Genomic DNA, 16,481 nt, shown 5'->3' on the forward strand with positions numbered 1-16,481 from the left:
TCTGATTGCTAACTGCTCAATCAACTATTTTGAAAGCATCTGCATAAATAGGTTTTAGCAATGCCTAATGGGAAAAAACATAATTTCTTTTTATCATAGCAATGTGTATGGATGACTGTGTATAGCCTATTTTCTGTTAAATAAGAGGGTTTACAATTTGCTGGAGTTTTATTAAAATTCCTTTAAATGAAACAGGAAACGGATTATATCACATTTTTTATTAATCAATAAACAGAAAGAACTTATACAACTTTGTATGTAAAAAGAATTCCATTCTCATTGACAACGTATTCATCGACGAATTCAACGTCTTCCTGGAAAAAGATGTTATTTTCATTTAGAGGTGAAAGTTAATTTTTTGAAGCTGACAAATAACTGAGTAGAAAAGCGATCATAGTCTATGATACATTTCGCTGAAGTAACAGATGTTATTGATGCAGAGTTGCATTTATGAGTAGATTATGGTCACTTTCTAATGATCTCAGAAACTTTTCTTATCTACTCTGGACATTTGTCTTTTTATTTACAATTTTGTTCAGTTGATTTAAACTGAGGCTTTTCAAAAGATGAAGACTTATTTTGACAGTCTAGATAGTGGGTTAAAGTCCTGAGTTCTAATTAGAAATAGTTAGATGGCAGATAACGCCTGTATTATGGGAAGCCCTGTCTCACCATTGTGGGTAGCAGCAAATGGTTGTAATCTGCAAATGTACTGAGACTTCTTTCTCCTCCTTTTTTTCTGTATATGTTTTATTTCTCCCTTTTCGCCAGTATCCACGTGCTATTCTGGTGTGCCATGTGAATTTTTGCTCATTGTGAATAACAATAATACAGAAATGGAGTCATTGGCTCATGCCGTACCCTAGTGCCAAATGTCGAGGTGAGGTTTTGCTTAAAGTGGTCCTGTTTTCAATCCTAATTAATTTCAAGTTAACCTTAGAGAATGAACACGTCCTTAAATATATACCTGAAAATAATGCTGATAAAGTTAGTGACACTGATGATCATGGTTTTGGTGTTGAGATTACCTTAATCCACTTTCCTTGCCTTTCCATCTCATCCATGTAAGGAATCAACCTGTCCTTGTATTCCTCGCAGAGTAGGTAGCTCTTCCTCATTGCGATGATGACCAGTCCTCCTTTATGAAGATATAAGTAGAACAAAAATGAATTTGTATGTCTAGAATGCTTGTCTATAGCCAGAGTTCTCCCACCCCTTCAAAAAAATTACTAAAGTTTATGTCTGAATACAGTTCACTCACTGAAAATCTGGACAGTTAGGCTTGGAAACTCAAATGTAGCTGATATAAATTCCTATATATTTCCTAGGAAAAGAAAAAGTGTGCATACTCAGAGTTCTTATAGTCTTTTGACTGTGAATTTGTTGTTATATTATTTATTGTACTTGATAGGCAAGCTGTACACACCAGAAAACTATGGCATGGGTCAAGTAGCCTGCCGTGAATAACTTACCAGGTTTTGTTATTCTGATCATATCATCAATTCCACTGACAGGTATGTGGCCCTCTGCAAAACCACCCGACATGACTAGGACGTCATACATATCTGTTGATAAGGGATTTCAAGCTTAAAATCCTGCAAAGAATGAATAGACTTCCAAAGTACATAGGAGAGTGAGAAATCACAAGGATCTTGTAAAACAAAATTAGCCATGAATTAATATCATTGACTATGGAAGGATTTGTTACTATCTAAAGTGAAATCAGGGTTGCATCCTGCCTCCTTAGGAGTCCATCACTTTCCTTACTATGTGCACTGTTTCTAGGAGAACACTGTTCTGCGTGAGTCCTGGAGCTACTTTGGCATCTAGTTTTTCCAGATTCCTTCTCAGGGATCTTGGGATCGTGCCTAGTGTCCCTATGATTACGGGTACAACTTCCACTGGCATATCCCATATCTTTCTTATTTCTATTTATCAATTTTTCCTCTATCTTTTTCGTCTACTCTAGTGTCCCATGGTATTGCGATATCACTGAGTGATACTTTCTTCTTGATTTTGTCAATTAATGTCATGTTTGGTCTATTGGCACATATCGCCCTATCTGTTCTGATACCATAGTCCCAGAGGATTTTTGCCTGGTCATTTCTATCATTCCCTCAGGTTGGTGCTCGTACCACTTATTACTGCAAGGTATATGGTGGTTTTTGCACAGGCTCCAGTGGAGGGCTTTTGTTACCGAATCATGCCCCTTTTTGCACTGGTTCTGTGCAAGTGCCAGACATTCGCTTGCTATGTCGTTTATGGTCTCATTTTCATATTGCACTTCCTGCAAATGGGTGAGATGTTATTTCCATCTATCGTTCTTTGAATATATCTGGTTCTTAGTGCCTGATCTTGAGCTGCTGTTAGCATTCCATCTGTTTCTTTCTTGAGTTCTCCTGCTGTAGCCATTGCTATGTTTCATTGTTGGCCAGTTCTTTAGTCTGTCTCATGTACTGTTCGTGCATTGCTTGTTGTGCCATGCCTCAGTTCTGTTGGTCATTCTCTGTCTCTGTATATTTCTGGGTCTTTGTGTACTTTTATCAGTCTTTCTTCCCATGCAATCCTGAGCCACTCGTTTTCACTGGTTTTCAGATATTGCCCCTGTGCTCTGCTCTCAATGTTGACACAGTCCTCTATGCTGAGTAGTCCTCTCCCTCCTTCCTGTCGTGTTACATGTACAGTTTGATGTCGTCCATGAACATCAGACAGTTAACTCTGTTGCCTCCTTTCTTGAGTTTGTATCCAGCATCTACTACGAAGAGTAGTTGAGACAGTGAGTCGCCCTGGAAGATCCCTCTCCTGATGTTAACCTCTGGTAGTCTTATTCCAGAGCTTGTAAGTATTGTACTCCACTTACACATTGTATTTTTTAGGAAGCAGATGGTATTTTCCTCTGCCCCATATATTTTCAGGCATTCTATTAAACATGTGTGTGGTATCATGTCGCAGGCTTTATTGTAGTCAATCCATTCCATGCTTAGGTTGGTTTCCTTTCTCTTACTTTCTTCAGTACCATTTTGTCTATCAGGAGCTGGTCTTTTGTGCCCCTACACTTCCTTCTGCAGCCTTTCTGTTGGTGGGAGATGGTGTTTGTATCCTCTAGGTTGTTGCATAGCCTTTCAGTGCCTTTCAGTGATGATGCCTGTTAGTAGCTTCCACATTATTGGTAGGCAGGTGATAGGCCTGTAGTTACTGGCTATATTTCCTTTATTCTTGTCTTTCTGGACTAAGGATGTTCTTCCTGTGGTCATCCATTTGGGTGCATGGTGATTTGTGATACAATGCTGGAGTTGTTTTGCTATTCTTGGGTGTAGGGCCTTGAAGTTTTTGAACCAGTATCCATGGACTTCACCCGGAACTGAGGCTTTCTAGTTGGGCATTTTCTTTAGTTGGTGCCTGATTGTGTCTGTCGTAATCTTGGTGAATCTTTGCTTTATACTCCCCATTTCACTGCCTTTACTTCCTGCGGTCATGTTGCACGTTTGTTGTGTGATATTGATTTGCTCCATATGTTTTCCCAGTCTCTTACTTAGTTCGTCATCACGAATTCCCTAGTGGTTGTCTTCCCTTCTTAGTTGGCTGTATAGTCTTTTATGGTTGGTCCTGAATAGTTTGCTCTGTTGGTATCCTTAATTCCTGTTCATGTACTGTTGGGTCTTATGTGTTTTGGATTTAAGCCTCTGTTTTATATCTTCTATTATGTTGCTTAGTCCCTTCTCCTGTACTTTGCATTTCTCGTTCAGTTCCACCCTTTTCTTGCTCCTTCGCCTCTTTTCTGCCATCTCTTTCAGTTTACTCAAGTCAGACCTTATCACCATGATTTGTTTTTCCAAGTCTGTTGCTGTTTTGGTTTCTGTTGGGTTGGTTGTGATGGTGCTACTAGTCTTTCTCCTGCATATGCCAAGTTATTTATTTCTGTGCTACTGGTGGTGTGTATTAGCCTCATTATTTCACTAACTTCACTTTTTCTCTCCCTTTATTTCTTTGTGTTGTAGGCTTTCATGGAGGGGATCTCTGTCCTTTCTGTATCTGGCTTCATCCCTTGTCTGATCTTTTCTACCCATTCCATCCTCTCTGTTACTTCTTCTTTCTTCGTGTGTCGTTGTTTGGTAGCTCATCATCCCTGTCGTCTTCTGTGGTATCGTCTCTTAGTTCGTCTTCTTGTTCTTCGTTGCTGGGTGTTATGTCTCTTTCCAGTTCCTCTCTTTCTGTTGTGGATAGCCTGTTTCTTTTTCTTTATGTTTCCTTACTTTGGTCTGCCAGCCTCTGTTCTGTTTGTGGGTGTTATTTCTCTCATTCCAGATGTTGATCAATCTTCTGTATCCTCTTTCCATTGGGCTGCTTCCCCCTAGATGCTGACCCCTTGACGTGGGTAGGGGGCTTAGGGACCAGCAGCTGGGCTCTGATGCCTGGTGGGGTTGCTTTCTCAGTGGTCCTTGGGGCCCAGCTGCTGATCCAACTAAATTAGTCAGAACTTTTCCTTCTTTCTGTAATTTTTTTCATTCTTACTACATCCTTCTCCTTCATGTAATATTTTTTATTAGCATTTGGATTAATTATAGAATTTCCACTTTTGTTAAATTTTTTACTGCTTAGGTGAGTCTGAGAAGGGATCGTGTTTTGGAAGGGGTTTGCATTCGAAGCTAATTGTGGGAGTTGTGGTGGTTGAGTCGCCACCTGATATGGTTTGGACTCAAGAGGTAGTGATGGGACCCTCCCATTGCTACCTTGAGGGCAGAACCATCTCCAAACATCAGCCCATCGGAATCCAGGGGGGGTTGGTGTTTGGGATGGGACTCCTGGCTTTTGTCCGGAAGCCCACCAATACGTTTGGAGTGGGGAGTCGGTCCCCATTAGTGGGGGCAGAACTCCCAGCAGGTGGATAGGCTTATACCTGGGCCACTGAAGGCATATTGGTGCTATCCCGTAAGGGTAGGGTATGGGGTGGACCATTGGGAGTCGACTCTCACTTGTGCCATTGGTGGAGAATTTGAATACCTGACTGACCCACGATACCTTCTTGATATAACCAAGCAGTCTATAAGTATATTGAAAATATGGATATCGACCAATGTTTGCCCTCCCCTGGATTAGACGACTTAATGGCACTGGCGACAACTTCAGGCATGGACACAGATATGAGCTTGGCTATCACACGGAACCATGCACCGCGACACCAGGGTGCTATTAAAACTGGTGGATTAGATGTGAATAATAGAGTACTTTATTGCACTAATGTAAGCCTGTCGTTGGACTACGAGTGCTTGCATAGTGTTGCAAAACAGTTTGGTAAGGTGGAGAGGATTAAGATGCTTCTAGAAAAAGACAAGCAGTCTTTTTCTGCGTACATTAGATTTTCCTCTCCCCAAGAAGCTAGTGAGGCACAACTGCAATTAAATGGCCACATTCTAAATGACTCTGTTCTAAGTACCAAGGTGTTTTCAGTGAGGAATTTGAACGATGAGCCGTTTGATTTTGTTCCTAAGGACGAAGAATGTGGACCAGCAACATACACCAGGACTCTTCCTCCCCCTATATGGCATGTTGCCAGTTATAAAGAGGGAAAGGAAAATTTCATTAAAGCGGCTGAATGTATTGAGAACAAAGTGGGTTCTATTCCTATCGGTAACCTGAAACGATATGGAAAGAACTTGCTCATAAAAGCAGGCAATGAGATGCAAGCTGTTTTATTATCAAAGTTCAAACCCCCTAAAAGTGGAAATATTGAGGCTATCACATCACACAGATTTTTTAACACGCTGAAAGGGGTAGTTTATTCCCGAGACTTGCATGTTTTTAATGAGGAGGAGATTCTCCTTAGGTGCCCTCCTTGTGTATCTCATGTTAAAAAAAATTGGGAGGGGATGCAGCTATGCTTTTAACCTTCTCCTCCAATTACTTGCCTGATACCATCAATGTTGGCCATGAGAGGATGCAAGTCAAAAAATATAAAAGAAACCCTAAACAATGTCGCAAATGCTTTGAATATGGCCACATTCAAGACTCGTGTGGAAATAATAAGAGATGTTCTGTGTGCTCTGCTGAGCATGACATTTTGGACAAGTGTGAAGCAGCCCGTTATTGTTTCCAGTGCAAGGGTGATCACTCTCCAAACACTAGGACTTGCCTCAGGTACAGGTTTGAGCAAGACGTGTTGGCAGTGGCTGATAATGAACATCTCAGCATCAGTGCAGCAAAGCGTGTGGTAATGGGGGCTAACAAGAGTGCCAACTCTACCTATGCTTCTGTAATAAAGTTGATGAGATTCTAGCAATGAGAGGCCACCAGTAATTGAATCTAACAGTAAGCAACGGAAACCTGTTTCTCCTTGCAATGGAAAAAATCAGAAACTTAAGTCAGCACGCGTTATGAAGCCCAATACTAAAAATTGTTCTTCCAAAAGCATGGACAATTTATCTTCTCAAGCTGATACAAATGTAACGGTTGCACATTCAGCCCCTAAGCAAAGTTTGGAAATGGGCACAAATAAAAATTTCTCCAAGGAGCAACCAAAGGAGTGGTCCAAACTAGAGAGATCTAGCTCGGATCCATCAATTATCACAGTCACTAAGAAACCTTACAAGACCACAGCTGCATCCACCAGGAAGCGTATAAGAAACGCGTCCCCGAATAATGAAAGTTTTATCATAAAAACTTCAAATGGGTACAGTGTTCTGGAAGAGATCTCTCCGCCAAGGAAGATAGTTCCGAAAGCAGATCCAGTTCAAAGACATGCGAGTTCTCATCAGTCTTGCCGCCCCAAGACTAATAGCAGTAGTGATGCACATAATCACAGCAAAAATCCTGAGCATCAGCCTCGAATTCAGAAAGCTGTTTGTCAGCCAAGAACCCTAATCTCTGATAAAGATGAAAAGGGATCAAGAAAACCTCTTATTAAGGAGAATTTTCCTCTCCACCCTAGGATCAGTACTTCCCCTCCAAAGAGTGGGAAGTAGTACATTACCACCTTAACATTCAAGTTCGATGTCCTTCAGTGGAACTGTAAGGGTCTCAGAGCCCGGACAGAAGACTTTAAGTTTTAATGCATGAATTCAATCCAGGGATTGTATGCCTGCCAGGAGACTATGTTAGGTAACTCTCCTTATAATCCTGGACTTGATTATGCTATTTTAACTCTTTTCCCCCAATTGGTGATCGTGCCCATGGAGGTGCTGCAATTATTGTTAATAAATCTATGCAGCACTCCACAATACAATTAAATACAACTCTACAAGCTGTTGCTGTCTCAGTCATATTAGACAAAAGGATAATGGTTTGCTCATTATACCTCCCACCAGACCTTTCTTTTAACATTGGAGATATTCAGTCCTTGATTAACCAACTTCCCACTCCTTTTTCCTTATTAGGAGATTTTAATGCCCACAACAACCCCTTTGGGGAAGTCGGTGTTTAGACAGCAAAGGGAAAATAATCGAGGACCTTATTGACACGAATGATGTCGCCCTATATAATATTGGGTCAATGACCTTCCACAGCATTCATAATAATCATCTCTCTGCACTGGACCTTAGTATTTCCTCAACAAATATCCACCTTGACTTTAACTGGTCCGTTAATGAAGATTTGAATAATGGAAGTGACCGTCACCCGATCCATCTGAAATATGTTGTAAATGCTCCATCTGAAAACATTACCTAAGTGGAAGGTAGAGGATGCTGACTGGGACAAGTTCAGTAAAGGAGGCAATCTAGATAGGGAGTTTGAGTCATTTCATTCTCACCTGGGTGCCTATGACACTTCATTGAATCCACTCTGAAGAGTGCTGAGGGCTCGATTCCCAAGACAAAAGGTAAACCTCATAGACCTGCAGTTCCCTGGTGGAATAAGACATGTGGTATTCTGAGGAAAGTCACTAGGAAGTGCTACCGACGATACAAAACTAGTGGTTCCCCTCAGTCTATTAATCTATATCGTGCGTTAGCCAAGCAGCGGCGCTTTTACAAGAAAGCCAAAAGAAAGAGTTGGCTTTACTATATCAATGGAATCAATTCCAGAACTCCAATGAGAGTGGTGTGGCGCAAAATCAGAAACTAAGTGGAAAATTTGTTGCGTTCACCATTACCCTCATTAAAGGTCAATACACTCTGATCACAGAGCCCACTGAAGTTGCCAATGAGCTGGGAAAACACTTTTCTAAAGTTTCCAGCCCTGAAAATTATTCTCTAGAATTTCAAAGAATTCGGAATGCCGAAATGACTCTGAAATTTGAATCTGGAAAATCTGAACCATACAATCACAAAATTTTTTCCCTTAAGAGAATTTCGGGAGGCCCTCTCTTCAACTGAATCAACAGCTCCAGGGGGTGATTCAGTTTTATATGAAATGCTTAAACACCTCCCAGATGATGCCAAAAAGTATCTACTTAAGATTATAAACCAAATATGGGAAACTGGAATTTTACCCAAGGACTGGAAAATATCCATAATTGTTCCCATAAAAAAGCCTAATAAAGACACTTCCCAAGCCACCAGCTATAGACCAATAGCTCTTACCAGCTGTGTGTGTAAGCTGATGGAAAAAATGATAAACACCAGATTAGTTTGGCACCTGGAAACAAAAGGACTAATATCTCCATTTCAATTTGGTTTCAGGAAAAATCGTTCCACCCTTGATCCCTTGCTGAGGCTGAGCAATCAAATCCAGCAAGGATTTGCCAAACGATGTCAGACTATCGGCGTATTTTTCGACCTTGAGAAAGCATATGACACTTCTTGGAGAATTGGCATCATAAAACAATTGCACAAGATGGGCATATGTGGAAGAATGATTAAATTTGTATATTCCTTTTTAACAGAGAGATTTTTTAAGGTTAGAGTGGGCAACACACTCTCCCAACCTTATGTGCAGGAGGAGGGTGTTCTACAAGGAAGCGTTTTAAGTGTAACACTTTTTTCAGTGGCAATAAACAGTATAGTCCAACAAATATCATCACCTGTTAAATGCTCGCTTTTTGTTGATGACCTTGCAATATACTGCACAGGATATGATGCCTTGTCAGTATGTAAAGGTCTGTTAATGCCATTACAAAGTGGGCTGATGAGAATAGCTTTAAATTCTCCTCCTCTAAAACAGTTTCTGTAAGATTTACTAGGTGCCAGCGTGTGGAAGAGGTTTCCACACTCAGTTTACAAAGATCTGTCATTCCTTATGAAAATGAAGTGAAATTTTTGGGAATGACCATTGACCAGAAATTGACATGGGCCAGCCACATAAACTCCTTAAAGATTAAGGTTAAACAATCTCTGAATATTTTAAAGGTTGTTTCTGGATTTAGTTGGGGAGCTGATAAAAAATCCCTGCTGAGACTATATGACTCGTAGTGTAGGTCCAAGCTAGACTATGGCTGTCAGATTTATTCCTCAGCTTGTCAAACCAGGCTGAAGGAACTAGATGTTGTACACAATATGGGGCTGAGAATATGCTCAGGGGCTTTTAGAACTTCGCCTGTTGAAAGCATATATGTTGATACTAACCAACTTCCCCTTGATTTGAGAAGGCAAGAACTAGGATTAAGGTTACATGGCTAGAATTAAAAGTGCTCCCAAAATCCCTCCTTCCAGGTGCTGAGGGAAGCAGACTCACGGGTCTTTTCTGGTATAAGAGCCTCTAGACTATTCCAAGTTAGACTAAATGAAGATGTTAGGGGGTCAATAATCCTTAAATCCCAGAAAGTCATGGAAGTAAAACATCCTGTGTATCCTCCATGGCTTATTCCAGAAGCATCCGTGTGCAAAAAAGCATTTAACAAAAAAGACTGTCCTGAGGAAGAGATTAGGGGAAAATTTTTGGAGCACGAAACTGTCCATACTAATGCAACAAAAATATATACGGATGGATCAAAGTCGAGTAGTGGTGTTGGCTGTGCAGTTATCCTTGGTGATACAGCATATACAGCTAAACTACCTGACTTTGCATCCATATTCACAGCAGAATTAACACCCATAGTCTCTGCCCTGGATATAGTTGTTCAAAGTAGCGACACTAATTTTTTCATTTACTCTGATTCGAAAAGCACTTTAGAAGCTATCAAAAAATTCAATAGCTTCCATCCGTTAGTTCAAAAAGTTCAGGAATCGCTCCTCCATTTGTATTATTTGCGTAAATCTGTCTCTTTCTGTTGGGTCCCTTCACATGTGGGGATTTGCGGAAACGAGATGGCAGATAGGGAAGTGAAAGCTGCTAGTGTCTCCTCAGAAACAGCCTTTAGTAAGTGCCTCATTACAGATCTAAAAGGTCCTTTTAGGTCTTATATTTTAAGCAAATGGCAAGAAAGATGGACTTCTCCTCATCTTGCCAATAATAGAAAGTACAGAAATATTAGAAATAATATATTGCCGTGGCCTTCGTCTTTCCAGTCTGATAGGCGAACAGAAATAGTTTTAACCCTGGACAGGTATCGCTATTTCGCTACCCCTTTAAATGTAATGTGGGTCAACCTCGACCCGAGCGCCTAGAAAATTTTGCCAAAAATCAGTAACTTCATTTTTGCTGTACATTATAGTTTCTAAAATTAGTTTAAAGATAATACTATACTACTGAAGAGATAAATAATACCCATCTACAAATTGATATATTTTTACAAATATTTTAAAAAAATAAGTATATAACAAAAAAATAATTTACAAAAATATTTATAAAAAATACAAAATAACCACCTATAGAAAATAAATTGAGGGAATCCTTCCTAAAACTACAATTTACAAGTCTCCACAGCCAGAAAAGGTGTCGGACCCATAGAGGTCAAAATCTGAAAAGAGAAAAAAAAGGTAAATTTTTTTGCCTCCAAAAACTGGCAAATTTTCACGAATTTTTTTTTTTGTACCTAAATGAATTAGGAAGTGGCTGATTTTTTATACAGAATAAAGTCATATTATCCTAAAAAGTAATTATGTAAAAATATTTGGACAAAGATGATATTAGCTGTTATATCAGGGGCCAAATCTAAAGTTCACTTTTTACCTGCTATTTTCACCATGAAAATTTCTTATAAAAATGGCTGTAACTACTATAAGATATGGTATTTATGCATGAAAATCTACCATATCACAAATTCTATAGAGAACAAGAATAGCGGTATAGCAACTTACCTAATTGATATATACAGTAAATGGGCCCCCACCCACGACAAGTGCGACGGCCAAATTTGCTACCTGAAATGGAGGAATGGAATGTAATTTTCAATGTGTTATCTAGTTACCTAATTATGCGTAGATTTGCATAAGACTATTATGGTAGATTGCTGGACGTTTCAACATTATTTTGCAATCATCAAAAAAAAATCTGACCCATAAAACTTACTCTATTGTATAGGTCATTTGTTGACCTCCTTGTTTTACCATGAAAATTTCTTATAAAAAATGTCTGTAACTACTATAAGATATGATATTTATGCATGAAAAAATCTACCAGAATATCACAAATTCTATAGAGAAAACAAAAGAATATATAGCGGTATGCAACTTACCTAATGGATATGTACAGTAAATGGGGCCCCACCCACGACAAGTGCGACGGCCAAATTTGCTACCTGAAATGGATGGCAATGGGTGACATTTTCAATGTTACTTAGCTATATAATTATGCATTGATTTGCATAAAACTATTATGGTGGCTTGCTGGATGTTTGAAAATTATTTTGCAGTCATCAAAAAGAAATATTTCGAAAAGGGAATATTTTAGAATATTTGGAAATATCGACAAAAATGAAAAATAAACTATTGCAGTATTTTAGGTAAAAAAATGGATGATATATATTTTGTAAAGATTAAAATTATAGCATTTATGCAAACAAGTTGTAAAAAAGTTTCATGATGTAACTTACCTACGTACGAGGCACACACTCGGACACAAGACAGTTTGATGCTGTAGGAACACAGGCCCGTTTGCATCGCAAACATGCTGTGTTCGTCTTGTGGTCGTCTCTAGATGGGCAACTTCGGCAGCGAACACGCTTGCGCAGCTTGATGTGGCCAATGGCAGGAAGATGTCCCTGCTACGTGTCAGCCAAATGAAAAAACGTAACTGCCATCAAAATCATCGCTTCCATATTGAGCAATGACTTCATTGATTTCGGCCGTACTCAGACCTCCTTGACGTTGCCCTAGGAAGCCATGACTGAAAAAAAAGCAAAACATTAGAAATATGACTCGAAAATAAAATTAGAAATGAGGCACTTGAAAAAAAAATTAGAAAATGAGCACTCGAAAAAAAAATTAGAAATGAGCACTCAAACGGAATCAGCACAAACATTACCCGGGCACGTACGCGATACAACACACCACCCTCCAACATATTCCAGTAATAAATCAAAACTATACTAGCATGAACCCTGTTCTCTTCGCAATGTTTACCATATAACTTTGCTTAAAAAAAAAAAAAAAAAAAACATTCACACACACACACACACACACACACACACACACACACACACACACACGCACACGCACAGAAAGGGGGCATTCGAAAGGAAATGGATCAAATGTCAATATATGGGATCACAGCCACTTCCAAGGTCGGTCACGCAGGTGTTTACGCACAACAAAAGAGAGAGATAGAGAGAGATGTTTACGCAACAAGAGAGAGAGAGAGGGGGGGGGGGAGAGAGATGTTTACGCACAACAAGAGAAGGAGGAGAGAGAGAGAGAACTTTACTTACTACAGCTTTCAGAGATGAGATGGAATTATTTATATCGCGAGAGAGAGAGAGAGAGTGCTTTACTTACTATAGCTTTCAAAGATGAGATAGATTCATTTTTAGAGTGAGAGAGAGAGAGAGAAATTGCGAAACACTAAAAACAAAGGATGAGAGAGAGAGAGACCCACAAATATACGAAACATAAAACATAAAGGATCAAAGAGGCATTAGAGAGAGAGAGAGAGAGAGAGAGAGAGAGAGAGAGAGAGACCCAGAAATATGCGAAACACTAAAACAAAGGATGAGAGAGAGAGAGAGTGAAAGAGAGACCCAGAAATATGTGAAACACTAAAACAAAGGGAGAGAGAGAGAGACCCACGAATATACGAAACACTAATCAAAAAAAGGATCAAAGAGGAATGAGAGAGAGAGAGAGAGAGGAGAGAGAGAGAGAGAGAGAGAGAGAGAGAGAGAGGGGGGGGGGGGGGGGGGGGGGGGGTGGGGGGGGGGGGGGGGGGGCAAAACATTAGAAATGAGCACATCGGAAAAGAAGGTAAACAGAATCTTCGCATACAATGGCCCAGAGTACGTACGCGATGAAACAACGCGCCAACCTCCAACATATTCCACTATAAACATTTATAGCTGAAAACTATACTGACTGAACAACATACTAGCATGAACACTTTTCAATTTCCAATATGCTTCGTTTACCTAATAATTTTGCTTTTTTCATAAAAAAAAAGAAAAAAAACGGGCATTCAAAGACGCATGGATTATTGGCAATATGGCACCTCAGCCACTACCAAGGTCGCGCACACGTTTGCTACAAAACAGCATACGAAGTAAAACGTCTCCCGTACATGATTGCGCACATAGTAAAACATTTCCCAATACAAAAAAACTATACTATTAGCTATTATGCCACAGTCATACACGTGTTGGCTACGTAATAACTTTGGCTCTTCGCAAAAAAACACAGAAATTAGCACTGAATGTCAGTGACCATAAGGGCATATGTAAGTCGTAGGTAAGTGGCAGGCATTCATTTTATAGAAACATCATCCTCCGACATATTCCAACAGTACAAAATACGATTGAAATGAACAATACTCAGTATCCGACATTTATCTAAAAAAACTTTGCTTTTTGCAAAAACTTCAAAAAATGACACTCGAAAGAAAAAATTAGACAATATTTCTGCTATGTGACATCTCTGCCGCTCCCAGAGTGCTCCACGTGACCCATAAACATCCCGAAACAATTTACAATATAAAAAAAAATACACTAATTAGCTATTATGCACACAGTCCGACATGAATTGGCTACATAAGAACTTTGCTATTCGTAAAAAAACACAGAAATTGGCACTACAAGGTCACGTGACCTTGAGCGCATTTACGACGTGATAATGCATTCACAAAGGCATTCATTTTATAAAAACATCATCCTCCGACATATTCCAACAGTACATAACACGATTAGAATGGGAATAATACTCAATATCTGATGTTTATCTAGAAACTTTGCTTTATGCAAAAAATGCAAAAAGTGGCACTCGAAGCAAATTGGACAATATGGCGGTATGTGGCATCTCTGCCACTCGGTTTGTGGTGTGTTACTTAGATATAGGACCCAGCTAGACTTTCCAACACAACAAAGTCACATGACTATCCAGAGTGTTCATTGAGAAACTGTTATGTAATAACTTTGATTTTCGATCACTAACCTTTCTACTAAGATGTGGGTCGTCCTTGACCCTAGTGGTTCCTCAGAAAATAGGGATGCACTGAAGAGAGGGGCTGGCACGTCTGCTCACCATCAAACCTGACAGTATACTAGACCGTCTGCAGGTCGATTACACCCGCATTGGACATGGGTGATAATTTATGGGAAAAAAACATGTTTTTTGAAACACTCCTTGGGTCGTGCAGGACCCACGATATCTGTCCAGGGTTAAGCAGACTGAGGATTGGGCACACTTATTTGACCCATCAGTTTATTTTAGAAGGGGGCAGCCTCCCAGAGTGTGCTTGCGGTGGCGAGATGCTAACAGTGGAGCACATTCTGGTTGCTTGCCCCAGATATTTTAACCAGAGAGAGATATATCTTAGGGGTAAATCCCTTTGTGATATTTTGGGAGATGAAGCAGATATTTCTGCTCTCATCTCCTTTTTAAAGTCTATAAATATTTTTAATAACATTTAATTATTTTTTATCTATCACATCATAGATATATATATTTATTTATTAAGCATTTTCTTCATTTATTTCTTCATTAATTCATTCATTTCTCATATGGTAATTTATATATGAACCATTTTCTTCATACACTTATTAGAGTACTCATTCATAATGTAATTTATTTAATCTCCATTACGGCGCTGAATGGCTTCTTTGGCCACAGTGCCTGGGCTTTTGCCCTAAAACTCATACATCCATCCATCCATCCATTGGGCTGCTTCTGATGTTGTATCTCCATATTTCCTTGTTTTCTGTCCAGAAGAAGATTCTGGTTTGCTTCTGTAGCTCCAGTCTCAGGTCGCTGGTTACTATCGTTGTGGTGGTCAGTTGCTGGATGACGACCTCCAAGTACCTGACCGTCTTCCCCTTCAATTGGGCTGAATACCTGGCTGCCGGATGAAGCTCCTCTGTTGCCAGAGGTTCCATTTACGTCTTTGTTGTTTAATCCTTAATTTCTTTCCATCATTCCTGAGTTTTGCTAAATAACCCATAGCTGGACCCTACCCATGGGGGACAGGTAATCATTTACAGCTGAGTAGACTGAGGAAGTTGTGATAAAGATCTCTTCCCAAGGAATCAATGCCGAGGAGATCCGTCACCCATCCAACGACTTACCAGCCCCAATGTTGCTTAACCAGTCCAAATTATTATTATTATTATTATTATTATTATTATTATTATTATTATTATTGCATAACCAGATAATTCGTTCCTCATAATCAGATAATCAGCGAGACTGTCTTGCATACAATTGAATTATCATATCTCCTGAGTTGTATCATGTACTGTTTTGGGCTCATGTCGTTTGCTGCTGCCTTGATGTGTGATGTTTTGTGGTTGCCCATTTCGCTCTTGTTTTGTTTACATTCGTTTTTGGCGCGATTGCACGATGTGGTGCCAGAGACTCGTGCAGGAGTTTTTCATGATGGGATAATGTTTGCTGTGTGGTGTTAAACCCCAATTTGTTAGCGTTGTTGCTTGAGAAGTGTCTAGTGTGTGAGATGAGTATAAGCATCCCGTGGCAGACTACACCGTAAGTTGTCTGCGAAAGTTCGTTTTGATGTGTTACCCCATAAAGTTGCATTTCATTTTGCATTGTGATTCAGAATTCCCGTAATTTGCGGTTTTGTGATGCTCTATTAGTTTGAGTGATTGCAATTTTGCACACTGCAATTCATTGCATTTTGTTTCTCTTGTGTCGTTTTTCACCGTCACTTTGCAGTACCAGTCTTTGGACAATAAAGAATATCACCCTGATAAAGACTTATCTTCCCAGCTTGGTCGGTTTATCTAGCTGGACAGCCAGTATTTATCCTATATATTTTTACTATTGATAATACAGAAGAAATATCAGATCTTGACATTCAATTAGACATCAGAAATACCAGATTGACACCAAATAAAGGTCACTTACTTAGCAGTCTCACTGATTATGAGAAACGAATTATCAGAAAAACAGAGAAAATTCTTTACAAGATAAGTTTGCTTAATTCTGCCATTCTTTTTTTCGAAAAGGCATGTATCTAAGGTCCTGCTTCCCCCTTTTATTTATTATTATTATTATTATTATTATTATTAT

General features: G+C 39.5%; 1 protein-coding gene and 1 long non-coding RNA gene across 3 annotated transcripts in view; both read right to left on the reverse strand.

Annotated features, from left to right (window-relative positions):
• Window positions 1–201: 201 nt before the first annotated feature.
• Window positions 202–16,481, reverse strand: part of LOC135219255 (uncharacterized methyltransferase Sca_1399-like) — a 30,415-nt gene continuing 14,135 nt past the window's right edge. For both annotated transcript variants that reach the window (XM_064255871.1, XM_064255870.1), the window contains 3 exons: window positions 1,473–1,565; window positions 1,029–1,138; window positions 202–314 (listed from right to left, as the gene is read on the reverse strand). In XM_064255871.1, coding sequence (XP_064111941.1) covers window positions 243–314; window positions 1,029–1,138; window positions 1,473–1,565 — 275 coding nt within the window. In that variant the 3' untranslated portion in view covers window positions 202–242. The remainder of the gene's footprint in view (window positions 315–1,028; window positions 1,139–1,472; window positions 1,566–16,481) is intronic.
• LOC135220132 (uncharacterized) lies at window positions 10,681–11,866 on the reverse strand. The gene is made up of 4 exons (XR_010315586.1): window positions 11,846–11,866; window positions 11,489–11,551; window positions 11,112–11,174; window positions 10,681–10,771 (listed from the first exon to the last, which is right to left on the reverse strand). It is a non-coding gene; the product is annotated as an uncharacterized LOC135220132 (long non-coding RNA).

This window comes from Macrobrachium nipponense, chromosome 1 (assembly GCF_015104395.2).
Source record: "Macrobrachium nipponense isolate FS-2020 chromosome 1, ASM1510439v2, whole genome shotgun sequence".
Lineage (NCBI taxonomy): Eukaryota > Metazoa > Arthropoda > Malacostraca > Decapoda > Palaemonidae > Macrobrachium > Macrobrachium nipponense.